This window comes from Volvox carteri (genome assembly GCF_000143455.1).
Source record: "Volvox carteri f. nagariensis unplaced genomic scaffold VOLCAscaffold_14, whole genome shotgun sequence".
Taxonomy (NCBI): Eukaryota; Viridiplantae; Chlorophyta; class Chlorophyceae; order Chlamydomonadales; family Volvocaceae; genus Volvox; species Volvox carteri.
In genome coordinates, this window is record NW_003307557.1 from 1,248,399 (window position 1) to 1,265,173 (window position 16,775).

Here is a 16,775-nt window from a genome sequence, read left to right on the forward strand (position 1 = left end):
TGTGTGTGGGGGGGGAGGGGGTAAGTGGAGTGGAGCAGTGGAGGGGAGATTGGGGGGAAAGGGGAGCAGAGGCAGGGCTTGAACACGGGCTTGTTGTGGGGCTTGTTGGGGCATAGGATGGAATTGTGTGTGTGTATGTATCTGTGCCGCAGTTTTCATGGCCCACAGAATGGCATTCTCCTAACTGCGGCGGCGGACGTGGAGGATATGATGGCGACGGTTTGGGGGGTAGTAGTAGGAGGAGGAGGAGGGGGAGAAGGAGGAGGAGGAGGGAGATAGGGAATGTCCGCGGAGCTGCCTCGTAGGGGCGTGAGGTCCTTACGAGCCGGTCCCCTTCAACTTACCCTGCCTACCCCTCCATCCCTCGCTTCCTGCCCTACTTGCTGCATATCTTATGCAGGTCCCGCCCCTCCCGCCGCCCCTCTGGACCTGCACTTCACTTTCCACTTTCTCGCATATGATCCCCCTCCCGCCGCACCCCCGGCCCTCCCCCCGCCTCCCCGCCCTTCACTCGCTCGTGGTTCGTCTTTCCCCCCTCCTCCCCGCCCTTCACGCAGCGACACGGACAAGCGGGCCAGCCTCATAGCGGATGGCGCGGATGCTGCGGGCTCCCTCATGGCGCTGCCCAGGACTAACTCAGGACTGTCCAACAAGTCCACCAGCGAAGATACCAGCAGCCCGCAGGTGGGGGAGTAGAGGGGGGACAAGCTGGGGGGGGGGGCTGGGGGTATGACGAAGCACAGGCGATTGGTGTGAGTGGGGGGGGGAACATGGGAAGGAAAGCGGTATGGCATGGGTAGTACTCGTGCCTAGGTCGGTATGTCTCCCGTGCCCGCTCTTGCTTGCTTTGCTTTGTCCTTTGCCTTGCCCTCGGTCCGCCTGCCTTCCATTCATATTTCATTCAAATTTCATTCCCGCCTTATCGGCGGATGTGCCCCACGGGCTGCGTGTTTGTTTTCACCCCCCTGTCCCCGTTGGATGTCCCCCCTGTTCCAGGCCTCCAATGCGCTGAGCGCTCCGGGCTCCGAGTCGAACACGTTCATCACCGCCTGCCAGGCCAGCTGGAAGGAGGCCAACGCCACCACCCCCAACAACGTGCTCATTTTTAGGTAGGACGGGAGAGGGCGGCAGGACGGAGGGGAGGGAGAGGACCTAAGGAGAAGTGGGGCGAGGTGGAGGAGGCAGTTGAAGAGACGGGCAAGGTGGATTAACCTGCGGACAAGAAGGGGAAGGCCGGGTTCTTGGTGGCTATGTAGGCGGAGGAGTACGACTTCATTGAGACGGGAGGAGGAGGAGGAGGAGGGGGAGGAGGGGGGAGTTGGAGGAGGAGGGTGTATTTCGGCAGGTGATGCTGGGGCCCCCTAGCAGCAGCAGCAGCCCGTCCCCTGTGAACGCTCTCCGAGCCCCTCTTTGAAACCCCATCGACTGTGTGGCCGCTCTCCCTCCCTTTCCCCCTTCCCCGGGCCGGGTTTTTCCCCCGCCTCCTTTCCGCTGCCGCTGCTGCCGTTCCGATTACCCTAGGGGCCTGAGGGTGCGCATGGGGATGCATACCGGGATCACCAACGAGGCTGACGTGGCGTACAACAAGGCGGCGGCACGCATGCAGTACAGCGGCGAGATCTTGCAGTACGCCAAGGCGGTCAGCGACGCGGCAGCTGGCGGCATGATCCTCTTGAGCGAGGCGACGTACCGGTACGTGAGGTGACGATCGCGGTCGCTTTGGATGAATCCAACATTCGATGTCGCCATCAATGTCGCCATCACTATCATCATAACTATCGCCGCCTGTTCCTTCCTGTTCCTGAAGTAAGGGAAAGATCGTTGCTGCTCTTTTGATGCCCTGCATACCCGCTGCTACTGCTGCTGCTACTGCTGCTACTGCTGCCGCAACTGCTGCTGCTGTTCATCCTCTCGCGCTGTCCCCTCTGCCGCCGTCCTCTTGCCCCTGGCGCAGTCGCCTGCCCATGGAGCGGTTGTGGGACAAGGCTATGGTGATGCATGTAGGGGAATACAAGTGAGTGAGTGAGTCTGTGTGTCTGTCTGTTCAGAACTGAGCCGCGGGAAGGAAGTAGCGCGAGGTTGGAACCGGGGAGAGCAACAGAAGTAATGTTTGTGTATGTATGTTGTTACAGGGTGGTTAACTTCGCCAGCGGCCCCCTTTCCCGGGGCAGTCCCTGCTCTCCCCTGCTAGAGGGGCACCCTAATCCATTCACCCCATCCATCCGACTTCAGAGTGTATTCGTTGGGTTCAGCAACTCACCACCAGCATCCAACCAAATCTAGCGGATCAACGGCGCCTAAACTTAGTTCCTGGTCAGCTCGCAAGTTGATATAATCACGTCCTACATCGTCCACAAGATGGGGGCCCACCCCCCAAATCAACACCCCTCACACACCGAGGGATCGGCAGGCGGATTTGAACCCGGAACCTCCGGGAGCAGAAGTCAGGCCTTAACTTCTGCCAGACACCTGCCTGTATGTATGTATGTTGTCTGTCTGGGGAGAAAGGGAAGTCGGCTGGGAATGACTTCATGGGGATTGATTGATGGCCTTCCCTCCCCTGCTCCCCGCCTCGCCCCTCCCCGTGTCTATCTCCCTCTCTCGTGACCGCCTCCTTCACCCCCCGCAGTAACCCCCTCCGGACTGTCACATGGCCCCCCCTCCGGCTGCGGGGCCCATCTCCCCCCCAATCTGTTACACTCTTGCCCTGGCAGCAGCTTCACTCGTTTGTGGTTCGTCTTTCCCCCCCACCCCCCAACCCCGCAGGCTAAAGGACGACCTGCCCGTGCTGTCGCTTTACCAGGTCACGGGTCGCCGGCTGATGGGCCGGCTGGGCTACCTGAGCGGCATGAGGTTCAAGGAGCAGCTGTCCAAGGGGGTGTACTCGGCACCGCTGGGGGCGGTACGTGGTGGCGGTGGGGGGGGGCGGGGCCTGGGGGTGGGGGTGGGGGGGGGAGTGGTTATGGTGGTGGGGGCGGTGGGTGAAGATGGTGGCTGTGGTCGTGATGATGGTGATGGTGGTGATGATGGTGGTGGGGAGGATGATGAATTACTGCTGGTGAGGGGGTTACGCTGGTAGCAGTGGCCTGCCGCTACCCCTCAACCCCCTACCGCATATCTACCTGTCTGTCTGTCTGTCTGTCTGTCTGTCTCCAGGTCGCCATGGCTTATGTTGGCATCGTGGGGACCTCCGAGCTCCTGGCCTGGAATGAGTCTGTTACCCGGGAGGCGATGGCCCAGCTGCACAGCTGTGTTTCGGAGCTAAGTCACAAGTGGGGGGGCTACCTGGTGCAGGCCACTGGTGAACAGGTGTGTGCGTGTGTGTGTGTGTGTGAGTACGCGCGTGTGTGTATGTGTGTCTGTCGGTTTACATGTCTGTGGGCCGGTTGGGGGTCATGCAGGTCCCGTCCTGGATCCGCATCCGTTGGTGGTTAGGGATCAGACGTACAGACATTCATACAAACTATATACGGGTGTGACCTCAACCTATCTGTGTACCTATTTCTACCTATATACACACATATATATACCTATATACCTATCCACCTATCCACCTATATACCTATATACACATATACATATATACACATATACAAACATAAATATACATATATACATATATACCTATACACCTGTATACACATACTCACACCGAAATGCCTCCTCTTTCCTCAGTTCCAAATTTCACCACTATAACATGCGCCAGGCTCCCGCCACGGCGCCCGTAGCTACTGGAGCACTAACTAACTATTGTGTCGATGGTTGTTACGAGCGAGCGCAGGTGCACGTGGTGTTTGCGGGAGCGGCGGATGCGCTGTCGTGGGCTCTGGCTGTGCACCAGGCGCTGATGGAGCTGCCCTGGCCCGAGCCCCTCCTGGAGCACTTACTGGGGGAGGAGCTGATCGTTGGGGACGTGGTGGTGTTCAGGTGGGGAGTGGGGGGATGTGGGGGTGCCGTTGTCGCGGTATACTGCGTAATACGGGGGATTGGGAGGGCTGGGGGACGACCTGGGGCTTGGGTGGATGGCTTTGGGGAAGGGGGGGAAGACGGAGGAAACAAACAGGGGAAAGGAAGACTTGAAAATCAAAAAAAGCTGTTAGCAGGTTGTGATCCACTAACAGCGATCCACTAGCAGCTATAGTTATCCGGCGCAACTGCTGTTGCAGAGGTCTACGTGTCAAGACGGGAGTGGATGTCGGTCACGCGGTGGGCGAGGTGGACGCCCTCACCGGCAGGATTTGCTACCGCGGGAAGGTGGTCGCCCGCGCCGCGCGTATCATGCAGAACGCCTCGCCCAACCAGGTGCTGGCCAGCGGGGAGGCGTGGGCGGCAGCCATGGCGTCATCGCCAGGTCTGCTGCAGGTGCGCGGCATAGTCGGCGGACGAATAGGGCCCTTCAAGCTGCGCGGCGTAGCGGACCGAATCGACATTATTCAAGTACGGCTGCAGCGTGCTGACGTGGCGGGCGCGGACGGCTGGGCGCAGGACCTGCAGCAGGGCGGCGGTGCGGGTGGTGGTGGCGGAGCCGCCGCCATGGCGCCGGCGGAGGCAGCTGAGGTACAAGACGACAGCGCCGCCGCCGGAGGCGGTGGCGTTGGTAACGCAGCGGCCGCGGCGCCGTTACGGTCCGGAACCGCATCCAATCTGCGTGTGCACGACGGCGCCGTCGCCGCCGCCGGGACAGAGGATGCGTCAGTATCAGGGAAGCGAGCGTTTGGCTTTCTGAGCCGCGGCTCGCGGGGCGATGCGGCGCAGGCGCTGACGGCGACTGCGTCGGCGCACAGCGCGAGGCAGCTGGAGCTCCCGCCAGGCGGTGCAGGCGACGGCGGAGCCGCCCCTGCGGCCGCCCCGGGGCTGCCGTTACCGGCGTCCGGCGGCAGCCCGCGGCTTTTTGGCTCATTAAAATTGTTCGGATCGACGCGTGCACAGAGCTTTACCGGGGGGCTGCTGCATAGGATGGCAAACAGTAGCAAGAGCCGTGGCGGCGGCGGCGGGGGAACCAGCAGGGGTAGTCGTGCATCGGGCTTCGTGGACACGTCCGCTGTCAGCATCAGCGCCGCCGCCGCCACCGTCGCCGTCAGCACTGTCACCGCCACGGTCGGCGCCACTTCCTGCACCGCCACGCCGTCAATCTCCGTCGCACGCGAGTCCGGCGCGGAGACTGTTGGAAGCGCCGCCAGCGGCAGCGTCACGCCCATGCCCATGCCCATGCCCACTACCATGGCTGGGTCTGCGCTCGCCAGCGCGCCTGCCCATGGCAACGGCGGAGGTGAGGGGACCTCGCCGATTGCCGTACCATCCAGCGGGGCCGTCACCACTGTCAGCCACCAGATGGCCACCAGCCTGCCCTCCTCCGCCGTCAGCACCTCACCCAGCCTGCCGGCCCCGCTTAACATCTTGCGGGGCTTCCGCAACGGCAGTTCTAACGCACGTGGTGCCTCGCTTCTGGGTAGTTCCCAGCCATTCCCCTTCCCGTCGGCGCGCCGGCTGCTTCCCAGCAACTGGACGATCGGTGGCGGCGGCGGCGGCGGCAGCGCTGGAGGCAGCGGCAGCGGCGGCGGCGGCGGCGGCTTCCTGTTGTCTGGCGGCAGCCCTGGCGCCGCCGCTGGCGGCGTGCACGGCCTGTCCTCTTCCACAATGCGCACCTCCGGGGACCTGTCCGGACTTGCGTCCATGGTGGCCACGTCGCTGCCAGCAAGCAGGTCTCACGTTCATGTTGGCTCAGCGGCGGTGCCGGCTCCGGACATGCCGGATGTTTCCGTCGCTGGTGGAGCCGTCGGCGTTGGCGGCAGAGCCGTCAGCAACATCAGCGCCGACGTAGGCGCCGGCGGCGGAGCCGCCGGCGGCGCTGCTGCTGCCGCCAGCGGCGCGGGGTGGTTTCCCGGGGAGATGTTGGCGGATGTGCTGCATGGTGTGCAGGAGGAGGACGAGCAGGCGAGTTGCAGGGCCTCCCAGGCGGCTACACGGTCGGCGGGGGTCTCATCTGTGCTGTCGTAGCTTTCAAGTACGGCCTCCTCCGTACGGCTTCCTCGGCGCATGGTTTCCTCCGTCCAGAACGGGAATGGAGCTAGGGGTCGGCCTGAGCCTATTGGCGTGTCTACGGCAGGATGGGTGCGATGGCAGTCTGATGGTTGGGATGTGGCTGAAGAACATGGCGAGAAAGACGGAGTTGTTGAAGTCGCCGTTCAGGACAGGATGGGTGCCGATGTTGGTGGTGATGTTGGTGGTGATGGTGAGTGGTGTGGTTGTATGGAGGCACCTGGGGCGGCAGCGTGTCGTGTCATGTCGTGTCATGGCTTACTGCCGTACGGCCTCGAAGAGCCCTGAAGAGCTTTCTGACTCACACGTGCATGTTGCCTCCGTGTCTGATCTGCCTCGGGATCAGCTCGTCGTGCGCCTATGTGTACTTGCCAATACGTATCTATGTGTCGATGTGTGAGTCTGTGCTTGTGCGCTTGCGTGTGTGCGTGCGCATGTACAATTGCTTTGTGCTTCGTACGGCGGTGCTTCGTACACCAACACGTGTTCTGTATGTGTGTGCATGTATGTATGTGTGTATGTATGTATGTGTGTATGTATGTATGTATGTATGGACTGCATGAAGGATAACCGGCTGCGTGGGTGTGTGCGGGAGCCTATGAGCTCCTGTCCTGTGTCCACATATCCAAATTGCAAGAAACCGCAAGAAGAAAACAAGGTGCTCAAGCCAGCGGCGAACGGCGCATCTCTGTCTCTAGCTCTCATTTGGTGCACCTCCAGCGGACCACACCACACCACACCACACCGCACCGCACCGCACCACGTCACTGGGGAGATGTTAAGTAGAAATTAAAAGCGATGAGAACATGCGGGTGGTGGTGGTGGTGGTGTCGGCAACGGTGATGGTGACGCCTCGGGAGCTGGCTGGTGGCGACCTCACCGCCACAATATGTATGTATGTGGGTGTACGGCTTCCGGCTGCTTAGGACCCCAATAAAGTTGGGTGCAGAGCCTGAGAGACCTTATAGGCCTTATGACGTTCATCGTTCAAGAAGTGCAGACCTCGGGATGGACTTGTTGGCGTTTGAGGATTGATAGACCTCCATATTGCATTGCATGTATCTACATCATTGGGGTTGGTTCCAATGGGGCTTTACACGGTGGGCTGTGGCCACCTTACCACCACCACCACCACCACCTCACCACCACGTTTATCTTAGGCACTGCACAGCACCCCGGCCCTCCAAGCTTACGGGGGCTATCGGCAGGTCCCGCCCTAGGAGCGGCAGGTCCCCCCCCATAGGGCTATAGGACTACTAGCTTTGGCGGCTATTGGGTGCTAACTGTGAAGTTAGTAACACCCGCGGCTGTCGTGGAGAGATGATGCAAGTGGAGAGGGAGGCGTGATCCGCCTCAGTGTTGCCGTTGTCTAGCTTTCCAAGGGGGTAGGGAGACGCGTCCGCATAACGTGGGGAGTTGTTGTGATTGAGATCTGTATGTGGGTGTTTTGGCGGTCCCCCGGGGGCGGGCTATCCAAAGGTGACTTTGGAGTTCGCGCGGGGAATGATGGCGGAGTGGTGCTCTGGCGCGGTGTTTTGCCGGTATGTGGTGGCGTGTGTGCAGTAGTGCAGCGCAGCTCTGTTGCTGCTCGCGTGGCGAGATGTGGCTGGCTGTGATTTTTGCTGCAGCTGCGATGTCACGGTGAGCGTGGTGCTGGCGGCACTGGTGCTTTCTGGTAAGCTCCTGGACGGTGTGTTGATCACCGCATGATTTGAACGCGTTTGTTAAGTGTTTGTTAATAAATCCATAATATGATTAATATACAAATTCGATTTGGTGTTTCGTGTTTCAGCTGGCCAGCTTGCCAGTGTTGTATTTGCTTGGGTGTTGTTCTTCACATACATGCGAAACGTCCTTTCAACAATCATAGGCGGTCATCGCCCGCATCTTTCCTTCTCCTCGCCAACCTCCGCCACCCTCCGCAGCCCACACCTTAGTCCATTGTGCCGTTCCATTGTGCAAATCATTGCATGAGCCTATTACGTTATTTTCCTTGATGTGCAATAACCGCGCATAATGACTCCATATTAAGACTTCTTGAAACGACAAGGGACCTCACGGGGTGGTGGACTTGACGATGTGGCCGAGGTCGGGGCCTTGCGTTGTAATTTAGTTTAGGGTCGCTGTTTGTCTACTGGGGTTACACGAGTTACGAATTCCGCACAAGTGCGGGGGGAGTTTGTAAGAGCCGCCCGGGGGGCCGAAATGGACGGAAATGTGGCTTTTGGGTAGTTGTGGTCGTGAGGATGCTGTGCGTCGTGCCACGTGGCTTTTATGGCGGTTGTTGGGGGTGTGACGGCGCAGATGGGCCCTGTGTGTGTGGAGCGTGGCTTGCCTGCTTTGTATCAGGAAGTACTTTAGTGTGGAGCCACCTGAGGCCCAAGAGCAAAGGCGTCCAAAGACGAGAGGTACAGCAAGGAGGTGCGAATGCCGGGTTACCTTGGGTGTTGAGAGGGACCGTCACACCGTCATCACCTGATTGATAGCAAATGACGGCGGGTGTGGACGGAATTTGGGAGAGGAGGCCTATGACCTGGACTGCACCCTTAACAGCCCAAGAACCCCCAAAACACCGCAGCACGACATAGCACGGCCGGCCAAAGATGTAAAAACAAACGGCAAGATTGTGTCTAGGTGGCAGATGCAACTGGCAGCTGCCGTCCATGATTGCTGATGATTGAGGTAGCAGCAGCGGTGGCGGCGCCTCAGAAATGTTGTGCGAGCGAACAGGATCCATCAAGCCCGGAAACAACGGAGGAAGGTAGGGGGGTGCCCACCATTATCAATACCTTGAGGCTCGGCAGTAACTCCTGCAAAGTCACAGGTACTGCCTGTATAGGCATATCGCCGGCGGGGTGCTCGTAGCTGCAGCCCTACGGCCCCTTGTCGAGTTGCCAAAGCGCTGAATGTACTAGATAATTTCCCTTTCGACGTTTAAGGATGGCATGGAAGCAGAAACTGCGGGTTGGGCATGGCTGGCATGGGACCAAAAAGCTTCACCCTACTACAAAGCCGTCGCCGGATGAAGGCGTTAAGACAGCATGAAAACAGATTATCCAGATTATAAGGCTCAATCCTGGCTCCATCTGTCAACACTACCGTTTACTACCGAGCCCGGACATATGGGAAACTAATCACCAAGCTGACAGAAATAAAGGCTACCGACGTCGAGCTTATTACAACATAACTCCTTTCCGCTCGATAGACCGACATTGGTACTTTACTTGCAAAAAAATCGCCCTCAGGTGTATGCTTCCAACTTTGGATTAATATGTAGCTATTTTTTGCCATTTTCCCAGAATTCCTACAGAGTTTCGGCTCCCGGGACTTATGTAAATCAGTCGCGCACACTTTGGGGATTTATTTCTAGAAGGCTCTGGTTATTGCCATAGCTCAATACATGTTCTTAGAAATTTTATATAATTGTACGCACCTCCAGAACCTGTCAACCTGTATCGCGACAATTCGCGAACCTTGTTACCGCCACCAGATTCCCAAGGACACCTTGTCATCTATTGGATCTCACACAGCGTATAAAATCAGAATAATCACAGTGTAAAAAGCACCCAAGTAACGCTTCGCTCCCGCACATCAAGTGCTTAATCGTTATCAGATACCACGGTGGTTTTCGGGTACCAGTTACCCTAGCAGTCATGGCACTCACGCTCTTCAACGACCCCTTCATGACTGAGATGGACCGGACCATGAACAGGATGCTGTCGTCTTTCGGTATCCCGACATCCCGGGGCACCGCGACGGCCAATTGGCCTGTGGATATTCTCCGCCCCTTCACCGGCACCACCACCGGCGCGACTAGCATGCCCATGGACATAATTGAGACGCCCACCGCCTACGAGCTGCACGCTGACACTCCCGGCATGGCGCCTGAGGACGTCAAGGTGGAGCTTCACGAGGGCGTGCTGACGGTAAGCGGCAACCGCAAAATAGCGCGCGAGGAGAAGGATGCGCAGGGCAAGGTGTGGCGCAGCGAGCGCAGCTCCTACAGCTTCGCGCGTTCCTTCACGCTTCCGGAGAATGTAAACAGCGACAACATCTGCGCTACAATTGACAAGGGCGTGCTGAAGGTGCGGAATTGCACACGACGTTGCCTGGAATTTCAGTCACTGTGTGTCATGTGCGTTGCAAACCAACGTATTACGTCTTGTCTCGTTTGTAGCGCAGCTCTTGTTACTCGCCTGTCATATTTTTTTCGGGTAGAATCCAGAACATTTGAATGGAGCTAAGGACTTGATCTCAAAGCTTGGGTGGAAGGCATATAACATTTTTCATGCATAGCGGCTAGATTAACGTTAGTTCTGCTAGTTCGTTCGATGATGGTTTCAACTTGACTTTCCATCGCAAACGTGGCACACATTTTGCTCCTTGCCCCTGCCCTGTCTACACCCTCCTCCCCCTCTTGCAGGTCTGTGTGCCAAAGAAGGAGACCGAGCCCAAGCCCGAGCCCAAGCGCATCACCGTGACCGGAGCTTAAGACCGAGAAGACATCCAGAGCTCCTTTCCACCAAGGGGTGCATTTGGACTTGGCTCGGTCGTGCTTTATCTCTCTTGCCTTGTGCTGCTTGTAGATTTTGGCGAGAGGTGGGGACAAGTGTAAGGGAACAAGAAGGGGGCCTGGGTATAGTAGCCAATGGACAACTTTTCCTATGTCTGGGCGTCATATCTCGTTGCGGGGTGGGGGCTTGGGAGGTTTTTTTCCATTAACGTGTGTGTGTGTGTGTGTGTGTGTTTGTGTGTGTTTGTGTGTGTTCGCCAATGTAAAAGGATGAAACGTCATATTTAAAGAAATGTCGTGAGGCATGAGGGGGATCCGCCGATCGAGGTCTGGTTTCCACTTTGCGGATTTGCACACTGGTCCGTTACCTGTAACAGGTTTGGTTCCAATCGTACGAACACCCGGGGTGCAGTACTGCAGCTTTCCGATGCGACGCAATGAGGCCGGCAGCACAAATAGAATTGCAGAAGCGTCCATGTACGTCACACCGTGGGTGGGTGGGCAGTGTTGCGGTACAATCGCGTCGCGTCTTGGGACGTTATTGATGAAGGGATTTATGTACGACACTGTGGCGGAAAAGCATGGGGCATGAGCGAGTGTTTGGGGCGGTCGCCCAAACCAACGACCTCGAGCGGTTAGGAAACCACCACCAGCACCTTTGATCCTAGGGCTTACAGTTACAAAGTTCTCCTGCTGAATTGTAGTCTCCAACATGGACACCACCTTTACCTTAGCTCACTTCGTGAAGTGACGACGCGGATAACGGAATCTTCTTGCGTTCGCGACCTAAAAACTTTAAACTTAGTTACCGCCGACGGCTTGAGCTTGCTGTTTGTGCCACATAAAAGTGTTCACACCCTAGGACAGTATGGCAGCTACTAGCGGTATAGTAACTGGTGCAGCGTCCGGCATTGGTGAGATGTCCCTGCACTACGGTCGCGAGGGCCGGGATTATGGACCACGAATATATCAACGAACGCGATGTAGCTTTTTTGTGTAGGAAAGGAGGTCGCGGCGCAGCTCGCTTTGCGCGGATGTCAGCTGACGGTGCGCACCAGTTTACCTATTACCAGACCTGCTGCCCAGTTTAAAATCATCATCCCCTCCCCCCGATCCTAAATCCCGCAACCCATATAACAGCTTCTGGACCTGGACGAAAAGGCCCTGCTAGCCACGGTTAGTACAGACCGCTCCTCGAGTCGCGTACAGCGCCCCGCCTGCTTCCTGGGTTTACCCAATGAGTCGTTCGTCATTTGGTCGACCAACTCTCGCAGTCCTCAGCTCCTTCCCCGTCTTGGCCACTTAGATCCTCCGGGGGTTACGGCCACCAGGTAGCCTTAGAGCAGCGAGGGTATTATGTGATTGGGCTTTTTTCGGTGTTGTGATGGAGGACGGACTGGACTGGGTTTGAGGCTCCCGGGAGTTCTCCCTTCCGCCCCTTCCGGTGGCAGGTGCCCGCCTGACTTAACACCGAATAAATCACCACCATAAACATTACGATCCAGCTCCTGGTAGCCTAGCCAGCAAAGTAATCCACGATTGCCAACTACGCGGCTCGGCAGCGTTCACTGGATTGCGGACGATGGCTGAGGGGGAGGTCGGCAGCGTCACGATGCTGACCGCCCCTCGTACTGCCCCCACAGGCTCAAGAGCTGGCTACACGTCATCCGGGCGCCAGCATCCGTACATCCACCCTAGACGTCACCGACCCGGCGGCCCAGCGGGCTGCGTTCAAGGCGCATGTGGACACGTACGGTGGACTGCAGGTGTGTTGTACGATATGAGTACGGCGGACTGCAGGTGTGTTGTACGATATGAGTACGGCGGACTGCAGGTGTGTTGTACGACACGAGGTTGTGTTTTCCTTAGGGTACTCTTAGGGTACTTAGGTCCCCGATGGGTGGAGTCTGAAATGGAGATGGCTTGCCGCCTTGCGCCACCACCCGTAGTGGGGGGTCGGGGGCTGCGTCGCCTTGTTTTGTTTTGTTTTCTGCATCAGCCTCCCCTCCTGGCGACGCAGCTTTTCCCGCCGTGCTTGCAAAAGCTGTATGCAGTTATGAGTTGCAATTATAAAAACGTGTAGACTCAAGCTGCTGCTGCTGCTGCTGCTTCTGTTTGCTGTTGTTGGCCCTCAAGGCCCTCTTCAATAAAGAAATGCCCTCTTGCCGTCCCCTACGTCCACCTACCCCGTCGTGAACCCTCCTGCCCCATCCCTGCTGCTGCTGCTGCCCAGCTGGTGGTGCTCAATGCGGGCATCGGGGAGCGGGGGACCTTCTTCGACCCCAACAACACCCGCTGGCAGACCACACTGGATGTGAATCTGACTGCCGTACTGCACGGAATCAAGTACGTGCATGCCGTACTTGAGGTTGCTGTACCATCCCGCAGTTGGGGGGTTGCTGCAGGTATAGCGGTTTGCTAGCACCATTCAAGGTGGATCCATGTCAGGGTTTTGGCTGCCGTACGGAGAAACGATAATCTCGGTGAAATGTTGCCGTACACGTATCCAACTGTGGCGGGCCCCGTATTCACCATTGGTTCCATCGGGACACGGAAACACTTACTTGTGCTGCGGTCTGCCAGCCATACTGGCATCGCTGCTGTCCATATCCTCCCCTCCCTTCAATCTCTGGTTTCCGGTGCCGTACAGAATCGCCTCCGAGCTTATGATGTCGTACGGGGGTGGCGCCATCCTGGCGGTGGCTTCTGCAGGAGGTGGGTTTGAGTGGGAGATGACGTGGCAGCGTCTGGTTCGTGATTGCGTTGATGGCACGCGGGCTGGACCAGGAATGTTTGTACCTATGTATGTGCGTCTGCATGACCTGACGGGTAATGCCGTACCTTAATACCGCGTTTTACGCCTTCCGCCGCCTCTCACATCCTCCTTTTTCTACACAACTACACACATCCATTCTTGTTACCCACTCTCCCCCCTCTTTTCCCCCGGAAAAACACAAACATACGTAAACATTCTGATACACACACGCACAGCGGTATTCCCCATGCCGGTCGCGCCCGTGTACGCGGCCGCCAAGGCGGGTGTGGCGCACTTCGTCCGCTCGGCCGCCCGCGGGTTGGTTTCGGGGGCTGCTCGGCGGCCCTCCTCCCCCTCCCCTGCCGCCGTACGGCTGATGGCTCTGTGTCCCGAGTTCGTGGAGACCCCTCTGGTGACCCGGCTCATGAAGGAGGTCCGGATTGGGGGGGGGGGAAGGGAAGAAAATCTTCTGGATTTTGTCGGATTTAGGATCCAGGTTTTGGGATCTGGGTTCCGGAGTTTCTTCGGTTTCCTGGATCCAGATCAATTTTCTGAAGATGTATCTGCATCGCAACCACCGTAAACACACACATAACAAACCCGGCAGCAGCAGCTTCACTCGTTCGTGGTTCGTCGTTTCCCCCCTCCTGCCCTGCCCTGCAGGATCCCGCACTGGCCCGGCGGCTGCTCGGCAGCTTGGACATCAAACTTCTGCCCCCCGCCTTCGTCGCCTCTGTGGCGGTGGATATGCTCATGGACGAGAATGGCGCCAAATACAAGGCAAGGGTTTCGGAGCGCATTTCCGACTCCTGAGTCCTTTGGGGAGACGCGTCCATCACCGCAATATCTTTCAAGTCGTACTGTCGTGCTCTGTCGTAAATGTGTCCCGTGGGCCTTTGGAACGGTGAACAAGAGTTTTAACTGACTTGTTCAACCCCGTACCGGGTGATGTACGTGATGTACTGCAGGCCGGTGCCGTGGTACTTGTACGGCAGGACGGTGAGCTTGTCCAGCCGTACGCGCACCAGGGGGGCAAGGCCATTGGCGGGGGGCCCCCCAAAGGCGGTCCCAGCCGGCGAGAGGGCTCAGAGGCTGCTGCTGCTGCTGCTGCTACTGCTCAGCGACGTGCTGAATGGGCGGTGTGGGCCACCATGGCATTACCCCGTGAATATAAGAAGGTGCGTGTGTGTACGTATACATGTATGTATGTATGTATGTGTGTAGGGGGGAAAGAAAGGGGATGTGTTTTATTGAAGAGCTTCAAAAGCTTTCTTCGTTTTCTTCACGAGGATCTGCCGTACGGCAACCTTATTGCCGGGGGGGGGTGAGTAAGGGGGCTGCGTGGTGGAGAAAGGGGGGGAAGGGGTTGTAGGTGGTGAGATGTCCCCCACGGCGGCAGGCCGGACATTAGCAACCCTAAAACCCGATACCCCCCCTTTCGCCCCTTGCACAACCCCCCCTATACACACACACCGGGAAGATCGTCATCACCAGTCTGAGTTCCAATTTCCGCGGGGCTGCTCGCCTGGTGGCGGTCCCCCTTGGGCCCCTGCTGGCGCCCCCCCCGGGGCAGCTGCTGGTGCGGCGAGTGACTGCCGGGGTGAACGCCTCCGACATCAACTACAGCTCGGGACGGTGTGCAGGGTTGGGGGCGTGTGTGTGTGGGGGGGGGGGAGGGAGAGAGGTCGGGGAGTGGGGCGGATTTGCGTGCGTGCGAGTGAGTGTGTGTGTGTGTGTTTCTGTATGTATGTGTGTGTGTGTTTTGGGGGAGGGGTATGGGGGCGGGAAAATAAAAACACGACACGCATGGGGGGTTACAAGGTGAGTTCCGAGACAGGGGAACGTGTCGTTCGGGAATCCCGGCTCGGAGACAGAACTTAGGAGCAGATGGTACGTGGCGTCAATGCACGCAAAATGATGCTGCTTCGTCGTACAGAAAGTCTTCCCTAAAAGCGGAACCCCTTCACAGCAGGATTGTCGGTGCATGGACCTCACAGCCCAACAATAATTACCCAATAATAGTTCCTATTGCATGGACCTCATAGCCCAACAATAGTTACTATTGCATGTACGTAATTATGTATGTAAGTAGATAATTCCTTACGTTTATATGTATGTATGTAAGTACGTACGTAAATGTTGACGTTTAAGGAATCATGGCGGGTCCTGTGTTTTTAGGTTTGGCGGTGCGGGGGCGGAGCGGTTGGATCCCGCATCCCTGCCTTCTTCCCTAAACCCCAAACATACCACAACCCTTCCCCTCCCCCTTTCCCTTCCCCCTCCCCCTCCCCCTCACTTCACGTCAGCAGTTTTTTACTACTTTTCCGCCCCCTCTACACCTACCTTTACTTATGTACGGCTTGGCATTACTGCTTTTCTTCCGCGCTTATTTTAGTCTTGGCGGCTAGGTAGGTAGGTAGTTTTCCACATCTTCTTCACTACGTCATCCCGAGGTCGCCGCACTTCAAGAACGCCGTTTGGTCAGTTCTACGTCTGGTGTACACTCTTGCCCTGGCAGCAGCTTCACTCGTTTGTGGTTCGTCTTTCCTCCCCCCCCCTTCCCCCTCCCCCTCCGCTCCCCCCGTCTGCAGGTACCACACCAGCTCAAGGGAGGCGGAGTCCAAGTTGCCCTTCGATGCGGGGTTCGAGTCCGTCAATGTGGTGGTGGCGGTGGGGGAGGGTGAGCCGGTCCGCTGGCGTGTCCGTGTCGTCTTGGGAGCTGAGCCGCTCCGTGTATGTGTGTGTGTGTGTGCACGTTATCACCCTGTATCTGTATCTGTATCTATGTGTGTGTGTATGATACATATCTGCCCGGCCGACACTGGCCGGGGCACAGAACCGTGTGTGTGTTTGTGTGTTTGTGTCTCATGTTAAGCTCCATCTTAAGGTCCAGCTCTCTCCCAGCTCCTTCACGGGGGTGTTCTGATTGCATTGTTGATGGTGATGACGCTGATGCTGATGGTCGAATGGCGGTTGCGGCCTTTAGGTGACGTAATCACGTAATCACGTGATCACGTATCGGTTTCCTCAACGGCCCGGACCTAGGACACAACGGTCTCGCGGGCTCTGCGTGATGTGACAGGGGTCACGGGATTCGCGCCAGGAGACTGTGTGGCGGCGCTATCGTACGGCAGCTTTTCAGAGTACGGCATCGAATCTGCCCGTACAGCCCTGCCAGTACCTAGTGTCGCTCCGGAGGTGGTGGCGCTGCTGACCAGGTTGGTTGGTTGGGGGGCCATGGTGGTGCTGCTTCAGTGACTGCGCGGGAGAGAAAACTCGCCTCCCTCCCCTCCCCCAGCTCCCGTCCGCCTCCCCCCCTTGTGTATCTCACCACCACGTTGCAGCAAACTGGCACGTCCCCCTTCAGCTGCAGCTCAGTGGGCCGCCGGTACACCACCCGGTAGCGCTCGGGGGCTACACCAGACCCTGCCAGCACCTCACCCGCAGCGGAGGCCAGGTAAAGCCACC

The 16,775-nt window shown here is 57.8% G+C and overlaps 3 protein-coding genes across 3 annotated transcripts in view; all 3 read left to right on the forward strand.

Annotated features, from left to right (window-relative positions):
* The window catches only part of cyc55 (guanylyl and adenylyl cyclase family member), a gene marked incomplete at both ends in the record, with an annotated part of 12,509 nt that extends 7,439 nt beyond the window's left edge, over positions 1-5,070 (forward strand). The window contains 8 exons of the mRNA XM_002949368.1: positions 558-684; positions 997-1,109; positions 1,522-1,692; positions 1,955-2,014; positions 2,767-2,902; positions 3,157-3,309; positions 3,782-3,927; positions 4,167-5,070. Of these exons, the coding sequence (XP_002949414.1) occupies positions 558-684; positions 997-1,109; positions 1,522-1,692; positions 1,955-2,014; positions 2,767-2,902; positions 3,157-3,309; positions 3,782-3,927; positions 4,167-5,070 (1,810 nt within the window). The remainder of the gene's footprint in view (positions 1-557; positions 685-996; positions 1,110-1,521; positions 1,693-1,954; positions 2,015-2,766; positions 2,903-3,156; positions 3,310-3,781; positions 3,928-4,166) is intronic.
* A 4,550-nt stretch (positions 5,071-9,620) lies between these two features.
* VOLCADRAFT_104316 (uncharacterized protein) lies at positions 9,621-10,939 on the forward strand. The gene is made up of 2 exons (XM_002949369.1): positions 9,621-10,124; positions 10,463-10,939. The coding sequence occupies exons 1-2, from the start codon at positions 9,693-9,695 to the stop codon at positions 10,529-10,531; spliced, it is 501 nt and encodes a 166-aa protein (XP_002949415.1). The 5' UTR covers positions 9,621-9,692; the 3' UTR covers positions 10,532-10,939.
* A 753-nt stretch (positions 10,940-11,692) lies between these two features.
* The window catches only part of VOLCADRAFT_117231 (uncharacterized protein), a gene marked incomplete at both ends in the record, with an annotated part of 10,644 nt that continues 5,561 nt past the window's right edge, over positions 11,693-16,775 (forward strand). The window contains 11 exons of the mRNA XM_002949370.1: positions 11,693-11,728; positions 12,196-12,318; positions 12,786-12,898; positions 13,203-13,267; positions 13,544-13,740; positions 13,971-14,048; positions 14,429-14,485; positions 14,788-14,942; positions 15,899-15,987; positions 16,390-16,525; positions 16,652-16,764. Of these exons, the coding sequence (XP_002949416.1) occupies positions 11,693-11,728; positions 12,196-12,318; positions 12,786-12,898; positions 13,203-13,267; positions 13,544-13,740; positions 13,971-14,048; positions 14,429-14,485; positions 14,788-14,942; positions 15,899-15,987; positions 16,390-16,525; positions 16,652-16,764 (1,162 nt within the window). The remainder of the gene's footprint in view (positions 11,729-12,195; positions 12,319-12,785; positions 12,899-13,202; positions 13,268-13,543; positions 13,741-13,970; positions 14,049-14,428; positions 14,486-14,787; positions 14,943-15,898; positions 15,988-16,389; positions 16,526-16,651; positions 16,765-16,775) is intronic.